The sequence below is a fragment of the Suricata suricatta genome, chromosome 2 (genome assembly GCF_006229205.1).
Source record: "Suricata suricatta isolate VVHF042 chromosome 2, meerkat_22Aug2017_6uvM2_HiC, whole genome shotgun sequence".
In the NCBI taxonomy this organism is placed as follows: Eukaryota; Metazoa; Chordata; class Mammalia; order Carnivora; family Herpestidae; genus Suricata; species Suricata suricatta.
Genome location: NC_043701.1, coordinates 152,569,314 through 152,588,774, shown reverse-complemented (window position 1 = coordinate 152,588,774; position 19,461 = coordinate 152,569,314). Strand labels below are relative to the sequence as shown.

General features: G+C 35.6%; 1 protein-coding gene across 3 annotated transcripts in view; it reads right to left on the bottom strand.

Annotated features, from left to right (window-relative positions):
• Window positions 1-19,461, bottom strand: part of BTAF1 (B-TFIID TATA-box binding protein associated factor 1) — a 109,561-nt gene that overhangs the window by 37,229 nt on the left and 52,871 nt on the right. For all 3 annotated transcript variants that reach the window (XM_029932224.1, XM_029932226.1, XM_029932225.1), the window contains 9 exons: window positions 17,052-17,156; window positions 15,373-15,522; window positions 14,924-15,066; window positions 14,489-14,663; window positions 12,818-13,021; window positions 3,217-3,643; window positions 1,881-2,071; window positions 212-365; window positions 22-131 (listed from right to left, as the gene is read on the bottom strand). In XM_029932224.1, coding sequence (XP_029788084.1) covers window positions 22-131; window positions 212-365; window positions 1,881-2,071; window positions 3,217-3,643; window positions 12,818-13,021; window positions 14,489-14,663; window positions 14,924-15,066; window positions 15,373-15,522; window positions 17,052-17,156 — 1,659 coding nt within the window. The remainder of the gene's footprint in view (window positions 1-21; window positions 132-211; window positions 366-1,880; window positions 2,072-3,216; window positions 3,644-12,817; window positions 13,022-14,488; window positions 14,664-14,923; window positions 15,067-15,372; window positions 15,523-17,051; window positions 17,157-19,461) is intronic.

Here is a 19,461-nt window from a genome sequence, read left to right as displayed (position 1 = left end):
ACACTTGCATTAACTAGTTACCAAGGGATGAAGTTCAGAATCCATTGATGCTGCTGCGGTTTCAAAAACTTGGAGAGAATTCACCAATTCTTGAGCAGGACCATCTCCCTTTTCCAAGAGGGACTTTCCATCTAATAAAATATATTGATTTAAGTGTATATCACCTTGCAAATAATTTTACAAAGTCCAACTCAGAAAAATATGTACACACCAAAATGATTTATGTTGATTGTATTCTTCAATGGGCCAACCATAGCATCCCAGAGATGTGGCAACTTCACTGCCATTTCACCACCAAAATGCTTCACTATAGTTGTCAAGGCAAATTCAGCTCCTCTCCGCTGTACCAGATAAGGCTTCTGGGCCTAAAATGAAATGTTAGTTGAAAAAAGACTTTCAGAAAAAAGTATAATGCATTTGAAATTTTATTAAGAGAATTTAAAAGTCACCATCTAAGAATTTATGATGTTACTATTAACCAATTAAGGAACTAAACATATTTATCATTATAAGCATATTTAACACATAAACACCTTTCAATAATTAAGTTTGCATGAACACGAAACCCCAAACTAGATTTTTATATTCCAAGTAAAATACTTCTTTGGAGCTAGAAATAAAGAAAAATATGTGCTATTTCTAGACAAAGTCCCAAGTGACATGTTCTTTAGTTCTTCTCCCTACCCAAAGACATTTAGCAGTTAGAAGATAAGGAGAGAAGATGATCTGTCCTTATATTATATTCACTTAAGGGATCCAATAAGAGCATCTGTTTAATCTAATAACATGATTAATTGCCTCTTAGTTAGCAATAATTTCAATCTAATATAAAAAAAGCCCTGTCCCTCAGAAGATGCATATATTTTTATAATTATTTTCAACTAAAGGAAGAACTATGTAAGCCATAGAGATATAAATATAAAAATTAGAGTAAATTTTTAAATTAAATTTATGTAATGAATAGAATGGGTGAAAAACCATTCAGAATATTTTAAAAGAAATACAGGTAATAAGATTTTGACTTGGAAAAAAAACTTAAAATAGGTCTATATTATACAGAAATATATTAAACACATGTCTTTTAGCTTTGATAATTTATTGTTGAACTCAGGTAAGAACCAAAAGAGCTACCTAGAACGTTCATTCCACTGTTAACAATGGGACTGCAAAAATTTCAAAAGCCAAACACTTTTTAAATTATCTCTGGGGCGCCTGGGTGGCTCAGTTGGTTAAGCCTCCGACTTCGGCTCATGTTAGATCTCACGTTTGTGGGTTCGAGCCCCGCATCAGGCTCTGTGCTGACAGCTAGCTCAGAGCCTGGAGCCTGCTTCCGGTTCTGTGTTTCCTTCTTTCTCTCTACCCCTCCCCCTCTCAAGCTCTGTCTCTGGTTGTATCAAAATAAATAAAACATTAAAAAAAAAAGTTTTAAATTATCTTTAAAGAAGATACTACTATGGAACAAGTAAACCAAATAGAAAAGGAAGCCCAAACAGATACATACATGAAGCATGATCTATAACAATGGTGCCATTATAAATCAGGGAGGGAAGGATTCAATAATGGGATAACTGGCTGTTCATATGAAAAAATAAATTTAGATCTTTACCTCACATCACACACTGAATAAATGCCAGGGTGACTAAAAGTCATACGGGCTATAATTATTTGACACAAACTAAGTATCAAAAGATATTTGTAGAGAAGCTTGCTGTTTTTCTGGATCATGTTGTGGGAGTACTATGAAAGTTTATTAATTCCAGTTCTTTCCCTTAAAAATATAAAAATACAATAGTGGAAGCCCCTGTGACAATTTAGCTCTCAATCTGTAAGATATTTGTTTAAAAACCAGAGTAGTCAAAAACAGAACAAAAACTACTTACCTCATCAAGTTCAACAAGGATACTTCCACTACTTCCTGCAGGAAGATCTGCTATTTGAGCTTTTAAGGCTTTGGGGGTAGGACCCCGCCTACTTGTGATAGCAAAAGCAGCTTTCTGATGCCGGTAGAGTGTAATTATTCCTCTGTGCTTGGTGACTGTATGGTGCATCCCATCTTTTTCAGAGTTGGATCCTAAAAGGAAAAAAGTTAAATAACTTCTTAAAGATAATATAGATGACCAAATGCTTCCTGCTTCAAAAGAGATACAACATATTTTTAAAACTATGTCTTTTAAGCCTCAATTTTTAAGTCAATGACATTTTTCTTTAGACAATGAAATGGAAGCAAAACAGTTAATAATTTTTAACATTAAATGTTTTGATATCTGCATAGGACTATACTTAATACAAAGTTGTAGAATTATGTTAACAAGAATTATAACATGCAAAAATGGTTTTGAGCCTTTACTTAAAGTATATTAATTTTAAAAAATGAATGACTGCTTCTAGGCAAAACAAAGAAACACTAAAAAACATTGCAGGCATGTTCTCCCTAAAAGAAATGTCCATAGCCATCATAAATTCAGAGACACTGACCACTGCAAAGTATTACCGGCTCAAATAGCATAAGGTGGTGACAGGCATGGGACTGGGGAAGACTGTCACACTATTACAGTTTTAAGATGCTAACATTCAAAATGCACTTTCCTCTTCCAGTTTGTTCACATATTTTTCCAAAACATATACCATTCCAAAGTTGTAAATTTATTATCTTTTGAATAATTTGCTTTTCCACAATCTTGCAAACAAAAATAAATAAGTAAATCATATTGGACTAAGGCATGGAAAGAAACACTGGTCCTTGATACCTGCCTACAGAAAGCAATTCTTATTTTCCAGATGAAATCAGAATGGCTATGCATTATTTGCTAAAGGTAATAGAGTTCATTTATCTTACAAAACATGCATTAAAATAAAGAAACCAGAGTTTAATAGGAAGAACTTTTATTCAACATTGGATACAATTAAGTTTTCTAGCCTCATTAACAGTAAAATCCTATAATGATTTCTTGAAAGAAAGGTTATGGGTTAACACCTGTCTCACACATTTCAGTCATCTTATATGAAATATCAGATCTTTTAGGTCTTTTATGAATACTTTATTTGAGTTTAGAGAAATATATATATTTACATATATGCTTATATGTATTACCAATATGTACAAAATGGGGGAAAGCCCTAATATAAACTGGATTTGTGCTTAAATGATACCTACAAGTAAATGAAAACAATTTTAAATGGTTAATTCTCTAACCCAAATGAAGGTTAGATATATACCTTTAGAATTGTCCTGGCCACTTTGTGTTGGTACTGGACACGTGACACAAGGAGTTAGATATGGGTCCACACAAAGTGAGCTACAGAGGTTTTTAATAATTTTTGAATTGGGGCAGGGTGTTCTTGTTGTGCACTGCTGAAGGAGTTTTGCTATGCAATGAGCTGCATAGTTTTGCACTAGGGTATTCTCTTCTTTTTTAATTGTTTCCATTAACGGCTTTATGATAGGATTTAACTTCTCCGGAAGCTGCTGCAAACTCACAACTGCACATGCAGCAAAAGTATGCACTCTCAACTGCAACACTTGCCACTCCTGGTTGGTCTCTGTAACTGTCATTTGGACCTGCTGTCGTTTACTATCTAACTGCTGTAACACTTGAGGCTTTAAATCAAAAGATGATGTGACTTCATTAAAAACAGTAGTGACCTATTAGAAAAAGAGAAATTAAAAATCATTAATGACATCAATCACAAATAGTCTGTAAACCGAACAGCAAAAGCAAGCTTTCTGTTTCCAATTTTAAGTTTCACAAAATCTAGTATTATGTTAGTGTTCAGTAAACTAAATAAATGTCCAAAACCGCCCGGGGCGCCTGGGTGGCTCAGTCAGTTAGGCGTCCAGCTTCGGCTCAGGTCATGATCTCATGGTTCGTGGGTTCGAGCCCCGCATCAGGCTCTGTGCTGACAGATAGTTCAGAGCCTGGAGCCTGCTTCAGATTCTGTGTCTCCCTCTCCCTCTGACCCTCCCCTGCTCGCACTGTCTCTCTCTGTCTCTCAAAAATAAATTAAAAACAAACAATAAAAAACCTCCCAACTTTAAACTTGGATTTTAATCTGACTAAATCTAACATTAGCATTGTATTCTTTAAGACAGTCTCCATGTCACACAGTGTCACATGTTACACTGTAAACCTGAAACTTAGGTGTTATTGTGTGTTAGCTATATACACACAAAGTCTATTGAGAGCAACAAAATCACCTATCCTTCACATATATCTGATAAGTCTAAGAGAAAATTACACAGAATGCCAACATAGTATTTTGGTGAAATGAGAAAACTATCAGCAAATATAAACTAATTTAATGAGTACCAAAACTCACAAACTTCCTTTCAGGGAAAAACTATTCTTCTCAATTTAAAACTTTGGGAGCAGTTACTGATAACTGGCTAAGTACTGCTAACTGGATTATTTTCATTCTTTCTTTGACATCCCTTCTAGTGAAAAATGCCCATGTAGGAGGATACAGAAAAGGAAAAGAAATTGGTACGATAGTCAGGATTATTTTACTTACCAAGAGCTATCTAAAGCTATAACCTTGTGACATCAGACTACTTTACAAGACACATTAAAAGACTACTCAATACATCTTTAACAACTCTGAGATATAATTCACATACAAAACACCCATTTAAACAATTAAAAAGAAATAAATTATACAATTCAATGATTTTTATTTTGTTCAGAATTGTACAACTATGACAATTTTAGAACATTTTCATCATACCCAAAATAAAATTCATACCTATTAGCAATCATTCCTCATTGCCTTCTAGCCCTATGCAACCATTTATTTATATTTTACCTTTATATATGTCCCTATTCTAGACATTTCATGTGAATGGACTAAAACAGTATATAATCTTTTGTGACTGGTTTCTTTCATTTAGCACAATGCTTTCAAGGTTCATCAGTATTGTAATAATGAAGGTAGTACTTTTTTCCCTTTTCTTGCCAATTAACATCCTATACTATATGGATATATACCACATTGTATTTATCCATTCATTAGCTGATGAATATTTGGGTTGTTTCCACCCATTAGCTATTATGAATAGTTATAATAATACACAAGTTTTTAATAATGTACAAGTTTTTGTGGGGACATTTTTTAAATGTATGTTTATTTTAGAGAGAGAGCATGAGCGGGAAAGTGGTAAGGGCAGGGGAACAGAGGATCCAAAGCAGGCTCAATGCTGAGAGCAGAGAGCCAGCCCTACACAGAGCTTGAACTCACGAACTGTGAGATTATCACTTGAGCTGAAGTCAGACACTGAACCAACTGAGCCATATAAGTACCGCATGTAGGGACATGTTTTTAAATTACCATCTAAAGATTGTGTGAGGGTTTACATAACAAAAACAGTCTTCTCGTTTGTCAGGTAACAATAATCATAAGGAGGCCTTATAAATAGGTCCAGTCTGAAGAATATTGGTCAGAGAGGCCTGTAACACTGAAAAACAATTTTTGTAAATGGAGAACCTAATTTTTCAGACTTAGAAATTATCAATTCTGGGGATCCTTGGTGGCTCAGTGAGTTAAGTGTCTAACTCTTGATTTCAGCTCAACTCATGAACGCCTGGTTTGTGAGTTCAAGGCCCATGTTGGGCTCTATGCTCACAGTGCAGAGGCTGCTTGGGAGTCTCTCTCCCCCTCTCTCTCTCTCTCTCTGCCCCTCCCCTGCTCACTCATTCTCTCTCTCTCAAAATAAATAAACTTTAAAAGAAATTATCAATTATATTATGGGCAAGACTGATAATGCTGGCCTCTTATAAAAAATAAAATGGGTGGGGCGCCTGGGTGGCTCAGTCTGTTAAGCAGCCGACTTCCGGTCAGGTCACGATCTCACGGTTCATGGGTTCGAGCCCTGCATCGGGCTCTGTGCTGACAGCTCAGAGCCTGGAATCTGCTTCGGATTCTGCGTCTCCCTCTCTCTCTCACTCTCCCCCACTCATGCTCTGTTTCTCTCTGTCTCAATAATATATAAACATTAAAAAAAATTAAAAAACAAAATAGTCACGAGATTTTATCATTATAAAATATGAAACTCTGTTAAGTTGAGCTCTGTCTGCCTGACCTTGTCAGTTTGGTCACTACACAGAAAGACAATCACATGTCACTTCCAGCTTATCCTTTCCACTTTGTTCTCTTTTATTTATTCAAGTTTTGCATAAGATTTACTGGAAACAGGACTTCACTGCTAAAAGTTTGAAAACATTGTCCTAAATATACTATGCTTTTGTCAATTTTCAGTGATTCTAAGCAGCTAAGGAAAAGCTTTCTAATAACCCCAAGTTCATTAATTCATTCACTCAATATTCAAGTATTTATTGAGAAGTACTAAAAGATGAGTAAGACTCAATGTCTTCATAAACCTAAAAACATGTAGAGACTAATATGGGAAACAGATATATAAGTAATAAGAAAACAGGTATGTGCAGGTTGCTATGAGGCACACTGGATACTTAACTCTTATCAAGTGATAAGATTAGTGGAGGCCTGCCCCACCGAAGTTAACGCTTGTGATGGGTTTTTAAGAATGGGGTAAGTCAGGAGTTTTAGGGACATCTTGGCAAATAAGACTGAAGTGGAAACGAAAAGTGAGGCACTGTCCAGGGAACTAAGCACAGCTAATCATGGCCTGAGTCTAAGGTACAGATAGAGGAATGTCAAGAGATGAATTTTGGATAAGCATAAAGGGTGGAGGGTAGGGAATTCCTGACAAAAGAAACAGGAACTCAGACTCAGAAGGGAGAATGAGTGAGGCACAGAAAGTGAGTGAGCATAGTATACTTCTGTGAGAAGAAATCTACACTTAAGTGGAGAAAGTGTGAGAAATAATGAAAAGAGATGAGGAATTTAAAGGTGTGAAAAGAAAGGAAATAAAGCTAATCAAGGAAAACAAAAATAATGTTTTTAAGCAGGGGAGGAAGGTCTTCATAGTGGCACTAAAGGACTTTACAAGTCTGGCACAACATGCAGGATGACACGGATCTGACATGGATCAGAGACTGCCCAGGGCCTCACAGATGAGTCAGGACCTAGTCATAAAGTACTATGGCCCATGACTGGGTTGGTAATGAAAACAGAGAAAAGATGAACATATGAAGCTTTCTGGAAGGAAGTGGTAACAAGATTTGCAGCTGTGAATTTAAAAAAAGGCATTTTATTGTTTGGATTAAAAAAAAGCATTTTACAGTTTAAAAAATTCAAGTTTCAGCTGTTAGGCTGAAGTAACAGTGAGATATCCAACTAAAACTGCCTAATAGAAGAACATCAAGAAATTAAGAGAAGATAGCAAAGCACATGGGTAAGAACTAAATTGTGAGAATGGTGAGAGATAAAGATCTTAGGGAAATGCTTATATTCAGCAGGTAAGAGAAAAAAACAGGGATTCAGTGAAAGATTTAAAAAGCAGTGGCTCTTAGCCAAGGCTAATAAGACTAACCTTTTAATATTTCCCTTCTCCCAAAAAATATAAGTAAAAAAATAAAATTGCCCTGCCCAGGTGGGGAGATGGATGAAACAGGTGATGCAGATTTTAAGGAATACACTTGTCATGATGAGCCCTAGGTGATGCATGGAATTGCTGAACCACTATATTGTACAACCGAAATTAATGTAAAACTCTACATTAACTGGAACTAAAAAGAAAACTTAAGCAATCCCTATCAAAATAATACCAGCATTCTTCACAGAGCTAGAACAATCCTAAAATTTGTATGGAACCAGAAAAGACCACAAATGGCCAAAGCAATCTTGAAAAAAAAAAAAACAAAAAAAAACAACCCAAAACTGGAGGCATCACAATCTCAGACTTCAAGCTGTATTACAAAGCTGTAATCATCAAGACAGTGTGGTACTGGCACAAAAACAGACTCTCAGATCAATGGAACCGAATAGAGAACCCAGAAATGGACCCACAAATATATGGCCAACTAATCTTTGACAGAGCTGGAAAGAATATCCAATGGAATAAAGATAGTCTCTTCAGCAAGTGGTGCTGGGAAAACTGGACAGCAACATGCAGAAAAACAAACCTGGACCACTTTCTTACACCACACACAAAAAGAAACTGAAATAAATGAAAGACTTAAACATAAGTCAGGAAGCCATCAAAATTCTCAAGGAGAAAGCAGGCAAAAACCTCTCTGACCTTGACTGCAACTTCTTACTCAACAGGTTTCCAGAGGCAAGGGAGAATTGGGATCTCGTCAAAATAAAAAGCTTCTGAACAGTAAAGGAAATAATCAGCAAATCTACAAGGCAACTGATGGAATGGGAGAAAATATGTGCAAATGACGTATCGGATAAAGGGTTAGTATCCAAAATCTATAAAGAATTTATCAAACTCAACACCCCAAAAACAAATAATCCAGTGACAAAATGGGTAAAAGACATGAATTGACACTTCTCCAAAGAAGACATCCAGATGGCCAACTGACACATGAAAAAATGCTCGACATCACTCATCATCAAGGAAATACAAATCAAAACCACAATGAGATACCACCTTACACCTGTCAGAATGGCTAAAATTAAAAACTCAGGTATCAACAGATGTTGGTGAGGATGTGGAGAAAGAGGATCTCTTTTGCACCACTGGTGCGAATGCTAACTGGTGCAGTCACTCTGGAAAACAGTATGGAGGCTCCTCAAAAAGGTAAAAATAGAACTACCTGATGAACAAGCAATTACACTACTAGATATTTATTAAAGGGATACAAGGGTGCTGTTTTGAAGGGGCATAACACTATCGACAATAGCTGAAGTATGGAAAGAGCCCAAATGTCCACTGATGGATGAATGGATAAAAAAGATGTGGTGTATATAGAGAATGGAGTATTACTTGCAATCAAAAACAAGAAATCTTGCCATTTGCAACTATGCAGATGGAACTAGATGGTATTATGCTAAATGAAATCAGAGAAAGACAAGTGTCATGCGACTCCACTCATTCACTCATATGAGGAATTTAAGATACAAACATATGAACATAAGGGAAGGGAAGCAAAAATAATATAAAAACAGAGAAAGGGACAAAATATGAGAGACTCTTAAATATAGAGAACAGAGTGCTGCTGGAGGGGGGATGGGCTAAATGGGTAAGGGGCATTAAGGAATCTACTCCTGAAATCAATGTTCCACTATATACTAATTTGGATGTAAATTAAATAATTAATTAAAATGTTTAAAAAATAATTTTTTTAATGGGCAGAGGGTCTGAACAGATTTTTTTCAGAATACATATAGATGGCCAATAGTACATGAAAAGATGTTCACTATCACTCATCACCAGGGAAGTGCATATAAAACCAAAATGAGAGATCATTTCATGCCTACTGAATGACTATTATCAAAAAGACAAGAAATAACTAGTGCTGACAAGGATGTGGATAAAGGGAACGCTTGTGCACTGTTAGCAGGGATGTAAATTGATGCAGCCACTAAGGAAAACAGTATGGAGTGCCTCAAAAAATTAAAAATAGAATTACCATATTATCTAGCACTTCCACTACTGAATATTTATCGGAAGAAAATGAAACAGTAATTTGAAAAGATATGTGAACCCTTATGTTCACTATAGCATCATTCACAACAGCCAAGATACAGAAACAACCTAAATGTCCATGGATGGACGAAGGCAATATGTATCTACAATGGAATACTACTTAGCCATAAAAGAGAATGAAATTTCCCAACTGCAACAACATGGATGGACCTTGAGGGCATTATGAAATAATGAAAATATAGTGAACTATATCAGAGAGAGACAAATACCTTATGATTTTACTTACATGTAGAATCTGAAAAACAAAGGAACAAATAAAACTAATAGCAAACTGGTAGTTGCCAGAGGGGAAAAGGGTAGGGGGGAGGTGGAATGGGTAGGGAAGGTCAAGAGGTACAAACTTCCAGCTCTAAAATAAGTAAGTTATAGGGATGTAATGGACAGTATGATGACTACAATAATACTGCACTGCATATTAGGAAATTGCTAAGACAGTAAACCTTAAAGTTTTCATCATAAGAAAAAAAAAGAAATAGTAGGGAGGGAAGGGGGCAAGCAAAGGCAAAATGGATAAACTACAGAAAAACAATAATCAGAAAAACAACTCAGGGGAAAAAAATAGCAATTTTAGCTTTCTCTCCATAGGTGAAAACAAAAAACAATTTCAAGTATATAATTTTTTTCTCATTAGAAAAGGGGATAAGAATTGAAGACCGTTGTTTCACAGGAACCAACATATGTGATTCCATTTCTGATCCTATAACTTCAAAACGGAAGAACTTATTTATACCACCTAACCTCAAGAACTTAGTAAGTACAAAGCTATAGAAATCAAGACACTGGTGATGGCAGAAGAGACAAATGTACTGAAAAGAATACAGATATAGATCTACACTTACACTTGAACAAATTTTTGACACAGGTGCCAAAGCAATCCAATGGGGAACAGAAAATCTTTTCCATAAATGATGCTTGAAAAAATGGTTATCGTTGGGGCGCTTAGGTTGCTGTTGATTAAGCATCTGACTCTTGATTTCAACTCAGGTTGTGATCTCATGGTTCATGGGATCTAGCCCTGCACTGGGCTCTGTGTGGACAATGCAGAGCCTGCTTAGGATTCTCTCTCTCCCTTTCTCTCTCCCCCTTCTCCATTCAGGCTATCTCTCCAAATATATATATTTTTTTAATTTTAATGGTGATCTTTATGAAAAACAAAATTCAATTTGTACTTCACACTAAACATAAACATTAATTCAATATAGATGATAAATCTAAATATAAAAGCTAAAACTGCAAAGCTTTAGAAGAAAATACATGTAAATACCTTCACAAATTAGAGATAAGAAAAGGTATTTTACATCACAGAACACAATAACCATAAAAGAAAACAACTGATACATTAGACTTCATCAAAATTAAAAATATCTGCTCATTTAAAGACAATTAAGAAAATGAAAAGGCAAGTCACACACAGGGAGAAAATATTCAGAAAGCATCTAACAAACGATTGGTATTTCAGGATATACATAAAAAACTCCTACAACTCAAAAATAAACGATCTAATTAAAATCAGGGAAATGATTTCTATAGACATTTCAAAGAGGAAGGTCTTCAAATGGGCCAATAAGAAATAAAAAGGTGTTGAACATATAAGCCATCAAGGAAACACAAAGTAAAAGCCACAATGACACTATCATACAATGACCAAAATGGCTTAAGTGAAAAGGAGTGACCACACCAAATGTTGGTCATGATGTGGAACAACCAGAACTCACGCATATTGCTGATTAAGAGAGGAAAATGATATAGCCACTTTGGGCAAAGGCCTCCAATTTTTTAATAAAAGTAAATAAACACCTACCCTAAAACCCAGCAATTCTACTCACACATATTTACCCAAGAGAAATGAAAATGTATGCCTACAAAGACACTGGTACAAGAATGTCTATAGCATCTTTCATAACAGCCAAAACCTTAGAAAAGCCCAAATGTTCATCAATGGAAGGACTTAACTGCAGTGTATTTATACAATGGAATAAAACTAATCAATAAAAAATGAATTATTGACACATGTAACAACATGGATGAATTTTAAAAACATCATGCTGAAAGAAACCCTTAAACCGAACAGCATAGAGTTTATGATTCCAATTATATGAAATCCGAGAATTGGCAAAAGTAACCTATGATGGAGGAAAAATCAGAACAATGGTTACTTGAGGCAGGGACAGGCAAGGATTGACTACAAAGTGGTGATGGTACTGTCTGTATCTTGATAGCAGTTTAGTTTTCAGATATAGTCAGTGGTTAAAATTCATCAAATAGTTTAAGATTTGTGTTCTTCATAGTATTTTATCTCACAAAGGAGCAAAAACCATAAATACTGAATTTTAGCTAATGAAACAGATACATGCTGAAGTTTACTGATATGTTACTTATTTATAAATGCATCAAAAAATAAGATGGACTGATGACTGGATAGACAGCTGCATATATATGTGATAAAGCAAATTTAGTAAAACGTTAACTGTGAAATCTAGTTGAATATATAAATGTTCATTGTGTAATTCTCTTACCTTTCTCTGTTTTTTTTTTGTTTTTTTTACATTTTAGTTATTTATCTCTACACCAAATATGGGGATTGAACTCATGACTCAAGAGTCACATGCTGCTCTGACTGACCCAGTCCAGTATCCCTCCCTTACCTTTTCTTTATATTTGAATATTTTCATTGTAAATTGAGAAGGGGATGAGATATACTCAGGAATTTCTATAGAAGCAGTTTATTCTATACTCTGCCAGTCTTAAGCAAAACTGAAAAATGACCAAAAAAATGGAACAGCTTTTTCTAATAAAGGTATACTGATTTATTATAATCTGTGATTTAAAGAAAATTCCTGGGCACCTGGGTGGCTCAGTCGGTTAAGCAGCTGACTTCAGCTCAGGTCATGATCTCACAGTTCGTAGGTTTGAGCCCCGTGTCGGGCTCTGTGCTGACCATTTGCTCAGAGCCTGGAGCCTGCTTCTGATTCTGTGTCTCCCTCTCTCTCTGACCCTCCCCCACTCATGCTCTGTGTCTCTCTCTCTGAAAAATAAATAAAAACTTAAAAAGAAAATTCCTTCCCCATCCTCTAACTTCAAAAATAGTCCATGCAATGAAATAACTGTTCTTGAAGGGTAGGAGTGACAGGCTATCAAGCCATGGATAGATGCAACAAGTTACTGTTTTTGTGGTAAATATCACGTGACAACTTTCTTATCTTTATTTCATGATCTATTTAAAATTAAGAAAGTTACTTCTTTACTCACCAGGTCATTAGCTTGATCTATTGTGAAAACATTGTTGTTTACTCTACTACCAACTTCAATATGTGCATCAGTTAATGATGAAATAAGCTGTTTACATTCATTCTGCATTCGTGTGAATGGAACGGCAATTTCATCATAATATAAATGTTCTGAAAGGATATCAAGTAAACGTGGCTGTACAGCTAGGGTAACAGCTTTACACTCCTAAAATATAACAGACAAGAAATATTCAGGGCAAATATATAAACAGAATTCTAGAGATGTATACATACATCTTCGCTTGCAAACTACAAAGTTCTAAATTCCTATTCATCTTGAACCTATATTGTTACCTCCCAGAAACCACATCGTTAGTTGCACAAAGGTATCACATCCAAACTACTATAAAATTGTAATATGAATCACTATAGAACATGCACGTGGAACTATTAATTCCATTAAATTTTGTACCTAATTACTCTTACTTTACTCTGAATTTATACCAAGTTTTTATATATATAGCACAGATGTAAGAATATATAACTGTAAAAAGAAATCAGTCAGAAAAGAACACTTAGCATGCATTAAAAATGTTATTTAAAAACTCATTATTAGATTTCTTAACAGTTGAACTCATAGCTTCACATGCCATACTGTAGAAATGGATATATATAATTTAAAAGCTACTTACCTGCCCCCAAATTTAACTAACCCTTCCCATTCTCTCTGGTTGTTGCCTGCCCAAACCAGAGGGGGAATGGCCTTAGTGGTGAGCCATGAGGGGTTCTGTGGGATCTGGGTGATCAGCCTGGGCTTCACAGAGTAAGTCCAGAGAAGCTCTGTGAGGGTCCAGAAACCGAACTGTCAACACTTGCTGCTGAGTCTGAGAGGCACAAAAACACAGCATCACTGCCTCTCCAGTACACCGAGTCCTGCCTAAAAACAGATGAGCCTTGCTTCTTTCCAGAGGCAAAGCTAGGGTCTCAGATGCAGCGGAGCATGGCTCAATTACTTTTAGAGATAGCTTTGACAAACTGCTAAGAGGCAGTAACAAGAAACTCTCACAGCAAGTGCAGACAGTTAAATTTCCAGAATTCCAGTTAATGTTTATTCGAATAAACAAAGCCAGCAGGAAGTTTCTTTGATTTACAGAAGTAAGTCTTACACAAAATCACACATCTTATTAGAAGTTAAAGGGCTGCAAGAGAATGGCTTATTTGGAAACATGAAGATTTTTGTTTAAATGTGGAGGTTTTATTCTTCCTGTGACCGAAAATTCTGCCCTTGCTACTACTCATACAAATGGATCTCTATAACTCAAAGCCTCTTATCTTTTGTAGTTTTCAGATATTAAGGAATAAATGACCAACAGTTTCTGGATGGCTTCCACACATACACATGATTTTTTTATAAGGGATATTTCTTAACAGATTGTGGTCTCAAGAGCAAACTTTAACTATGGTCATAGCTAATAGTCTCAGGTATGAAACTGGGGGTCCTAAGAAAAAAGTCTAAGATTAAAAGCAACTGGAAGAGAAATGTTTCACTATAATTTAGAATATTTTTCCAAGAATGTTGGATTTTTATACAGAGAAATTTTTTTGTTTATAAAATATAATGAAAATAATCTTAACAGCTAATGGATATTGGTTTAATTAATTTGTCTTTAGTACTCTGGGGGCAAAATCTTACCTTTTGTAAAGCAGCCCACTCACAGATTACCAATGCAACACTAATTCTCTGTAAAGCAGATTTGGAGTTCAAATGGAAGAGCAGCAACTGGCCAAGGGATTCAGCTGGTTTAATTTCTTGGGTTACCACATTTACAACTGGATCACAAATACAGCAACAAAGTGCTCCTAACAACCTATGAGGGAGAAAAAAGAAGTTACTATTGAACTTAATTGAGGTAAAGTTTCCCTTATTGAAGCGATAACTTTTTGCAACGAAGACATAACTCCTATTTTACCTTTGTAAAAAGATATAAACCTTATTTAAAACTTCAAAGAAATAAAAAATGTTTAATTACACTTTTTCTTACTCTGTAACTAGTGTGATGGAGAAGTATTGACAAACACATGAGAAGAATATTTTGGTTAAAAGGCTTCTGAACTTCTGTGTACTCACTTAGCTGACATCATCCTGGCCCGCATAACCACAAAATCCCTAGTGGAGGGGTCTTCCATGATAGTCTCTGCACCTGCAATGTACTCCTGAAGGACTTCTTTAGTTTGGCTTTGGCCTTGGCGTACCTTACCACCCGTTTTTTCCTAGGGGAAAAGAGGGGGGAAAATAACTATAATTAAAGATTAATCATTAAAATTTAATAGGTAACTCTCCTCTATACTCAAAAATACTCTCACTTGTTATCCCAATAAAATACAGTTCTTTTCATAAAATTTTAATGGATAAAAATTACTATGTGTTTTGTCAAGGTCCTCATGAAACAATAATTTCTCTTTCCATTAAATTAATTAAATCACACTTAAAATAAAGCAATACAAGCTTCTCACATAGTTTACTGTATTAGTATTTAGAGCTGAATATACAAATACATTATGTCCCTTTACACTTACCTTGGCTCTAGCTTTTACTTCTAGCAACATATTTAGGTCAATAGGTAAATGAGAAGGCTGCATCATTAAGCAAAGCCAAGCACCCATCCATGGGCAAGCAGCTGCTACCACATACTGAACTGAGGCTTTGCTCAACAGCTCCATCCAAACCTACAGAATGAAAGAGAAACACGAAAAGTGAAATTTTTCTAGTAAGGCTAATAAAACCTAATACTTATTTTTAGGGATACTGAATTAAAAAAAAAAAAAAAGAAAATAGCACAAAGATCAATTTTAAAAGTCAATAGAAAGGCTTTTTTTAAATACTTCTTTTTGATAGTTTTGTATACTAGAAAACACAAAAGGAAGTTTTAAAAAGAGGAACACAGGAGTTTTCTGCAGTATTTTATGAAAATCATTTAAAATACAAGATACCCAGGGGCTCCTGGGTGGTTCAGTCAGTTAAGCATCTGACTTTGGCTCAGGTCATGATCTTGCAGTTTGTGAGTTCAAGCCTCACGTCAGGCTCCGTGCTGACAGCTCGGAGCCTGGAGCCTGCTTTGAATTCTGTGTTTCCCTTTCTCTCTGCCCCTCCCCTGCTTGTGCTGTCTCTTTTTCTCTCAAAAATAAACCCAAAATAAATTTTTAAAGTAAAATAAAATAATGATTACCCGTAACAATAAGAGTTGTCAAAATCTCAGCTGCTGAAATCTTTTACATATATCATAAAGCTCAATACTAATGAAGTCCTATATTCAACATATACATTTCAACATCTAACAGCTGCTGACAGACATCCTCTGCTAAAGTTAGAAGTGGTAACATACTAGTATAAATTAAGAACGATTTAAGTCTTGATTCATGATCTTACTTAATAAGGTACTTTTCTTGATGCCTAACATTAATGTAATTAAAAGCACGTAGAGGGGTGCCTGGGTGGCTCAGTAAGCAGCCAACTTCAGCTCAGGTCATGATCTCATGGTTCCTGAGTTCGAGCTCCACATTGGGCTCTGTGCTGACAACTCAGGGCCCGGAGCCTGCTTTGGATTCTGTGTCTCCCTCTCTCTCTCTCTGACCCTCCCCTGCTCATGCTGTGTTTCTTTCTGTGTCAATAATAAATAAAACATTAAAAAAAATTTTTTTAAAGGCATGTAGAAATAACACGACTGTTAATCCAAGGCTGTTAACATGAGCCATCTCAGAGGTAATAATTCAAGACTGAATTAACAGATTATAAAGGTCAAACAGTACCATTTCCCTTCATAAACACTGTTAAATATATCAAATGGCTCTTCTTTAAAGATTCCAACACATCTTACAAATAAGGGGTAAAAGTACAAATCTAAACTAAAACAATCAGACTGTAAATATTACCAATGAATTCCAAAAGATACTTCATAGGATCAATAAGCATACTGATAAACAGCAACATAAGTGATAAAGAAAAGTCTTTCCTTCATTCTACTTTCTGTACTGAGGCTATCAGAAAGGGCTTAACACACTCGCCTAGTACACTCAACTGTTATATTCCATAAGACGATTTTCTTGTCACATCTTACAGATCTCCAGACTTTTCAAATGTTTTGATTTCTAATTTCTTAAAATCCCTGACCAACAACAGTATAGCGATTATGAACAGTTTTTTAAATCTGCCAAGTCACTAGGGAAGAGAGTACAGGTATATTATATTCACTGTGTACCTTGTGAATGAGGTCCAAAATTTCCTGGTTGCTTTCTAATACACAAAACTGAAAAATGTGTCGCAGCATATCAGGCAGGATAGGTATAAGCCAAGATGAAGAGTTCTGAAAACAAAAACAGCATCAAATCTATAGTATATAGTTCTTGGGTATTAGCTTATTTAAAGAGTTTTAAGGCAGGGTGCCTGGTGGCTCTATAGGTTAAGTGTCTAACTCTGGCTTAGGTCATTATCTCGCAGTCCATGGGTTCAAGCCCCATGTTGAGCTCTGTGCTGATAGCTCAGAGCCTAGAGCCTGCTTCGGAGTCTATGTTTCCCTCTCTCTCTAACCCTCCCCTGCTTGGTTCTGTCTTTCTAAAAAATAAACATTAAAAAAAAAAGTTATAAGTCAAGTAATACAAGTGTTACAATGAAAAGAGGATATGGCTTTATCAAAAAGGTTCAACTGGGTGATAAATTTTTACATGATTTTGGAGCAACAGATTGTTATTCCAATGATTTGGAGGAATTAAATATCATCAAAGGAACTAGCACTTTAAAAATGCATAATCTATAGTGGCAGAGCATAAAGTCTGCTTAGTAGAAAATATAAGATAAGGCTGAGAAAACATTTGAAGCCAAATTCACTTCACCCGGACAATTATGCAACCATCTCCTTTTCAATATGGTTACAAAAAGCAATATGGCTTTAGATCACTATTTGTATAATCTTAAAAAATCATAAGATACACTAATTTGGCCCATCCAGGACCAACCTGTCTCTTACAGATCTGAAAGCTGGACAATGTATTTCATTAATTTTGCACCTGTCTTCCAGTAGGCAATGATTTAGGCAGGACATCTAATGCTGTTACTCTGTATTTGCAGGTCTGTTTATTTAATTAGATTGGTGGGGGAACGGGATGCAGTGATGAGTTCATTATTATTTTCAGTCCTTTTGAGATTATCCTTGGAATTCCTCTCCTGGAACTTTTTTTAAGTAGTTAATGGACTTGGAGTATGCTACTAATTAGGACTCTGCTAATCCAAAATTTCCCCCCTACTATTAGGGAAAATCTGCAGTTTTGATGACCATTTAGCATTAATCCAGAATAGTGTAAAGTAAAATACAGAAAAATTCCTGCCATGGTTTGTTTACTTCACCAAGTTTAAATTAACTATAACCTGGAAGTTATATATGAATTCAAGCTTAAGAATGGCTTTTGAAAAAAATGTTTTGGTTTGTGTTAAATAATTAACATAACAATTATTAGCACTTCATGTTAGTCTTAAATGTAGTCCCCAACATTTTTGTAGTGAGCATCATCCACCCTTGGGAATTACTGAGGAAAATAACTGATAGTTATTTAGTGTGCCACAGATGGGGTAGTTTCTTCCCAGTTGCTTTGTTTGGATTGATGTTCCCTGCTATGTACTGCCTTCCTGAAACTCAGAATAAAGAGAAGTGATGACACAGAAATCAGATAATGAGATAATTCACCATACCTGAAAATCAAGGTCAAATTTCTATCCATCTATACTCCCTCACACTCTATCCTCCATCCAATTTCCTTTCACTTTCTCTTTACCGCCATCATGCTCTCTCCTGCTTCCAGAGTTTCACCTGCTGTTCCTCCTCTTTCCCTGCTCTCCACCTGGTTAAATTCTACTCATCCTTCAGACCTCAGCTTAGACTTCACTGATCTTCATTCACCTCACTAGCTAGGACTGAGCAGCATTGTGTACTTCCTCTACCACTCACCTCATTACTTTATTAGAGCTTGTCTAGTGGTCTGTGAGTTTCTCCTGTCTTGTTTAGTTTCCTATTTTAAGCTCTACAGAAGGGGAGAGACCTTGTCTCTTACTGGTCAGTATCTACAGAATTGTAAACACATATTACAAACTAAAATATTTGAATAAATCCATATTGCTTAGAGGAAATGGTCCAATGTCACAGAGAGAAGTTAGTAATGTATGAGATTTCCCACAAATATAGTTGGTAATAAATCCCTAACAGGCAAAATTGACAAACGGGGTAAGATACTGCCATTACTCTTTTGCTACAACCCTTCTATCTTCCCACAAGCATGCCAACAAAATGAATAGATATGAAAAAAGCAGCAATCTGATCATCCCTACCATGAACACCTGACTCCTGCCTGCAGGCAAATTCATCATCATTTATAACCATATCAAATGATTTGGGGTTGTAGTGAAGGAGATTTGAAAAGAAGCTATAGCAAAGTGATGAATCACAGAGTTCTTCCACTAATTTGATCTGAAATCCTATTCTGACCCACCACCAAAAAAAAGACACACACACACAATGTCACTCTTACACAATTCATAATGCCCTATTCTATTCATCTGTCCAATCAATATTTATTGAAAGTCAGCTAAATATTTAACCTTTGCTCTTGCTTTTTAATATT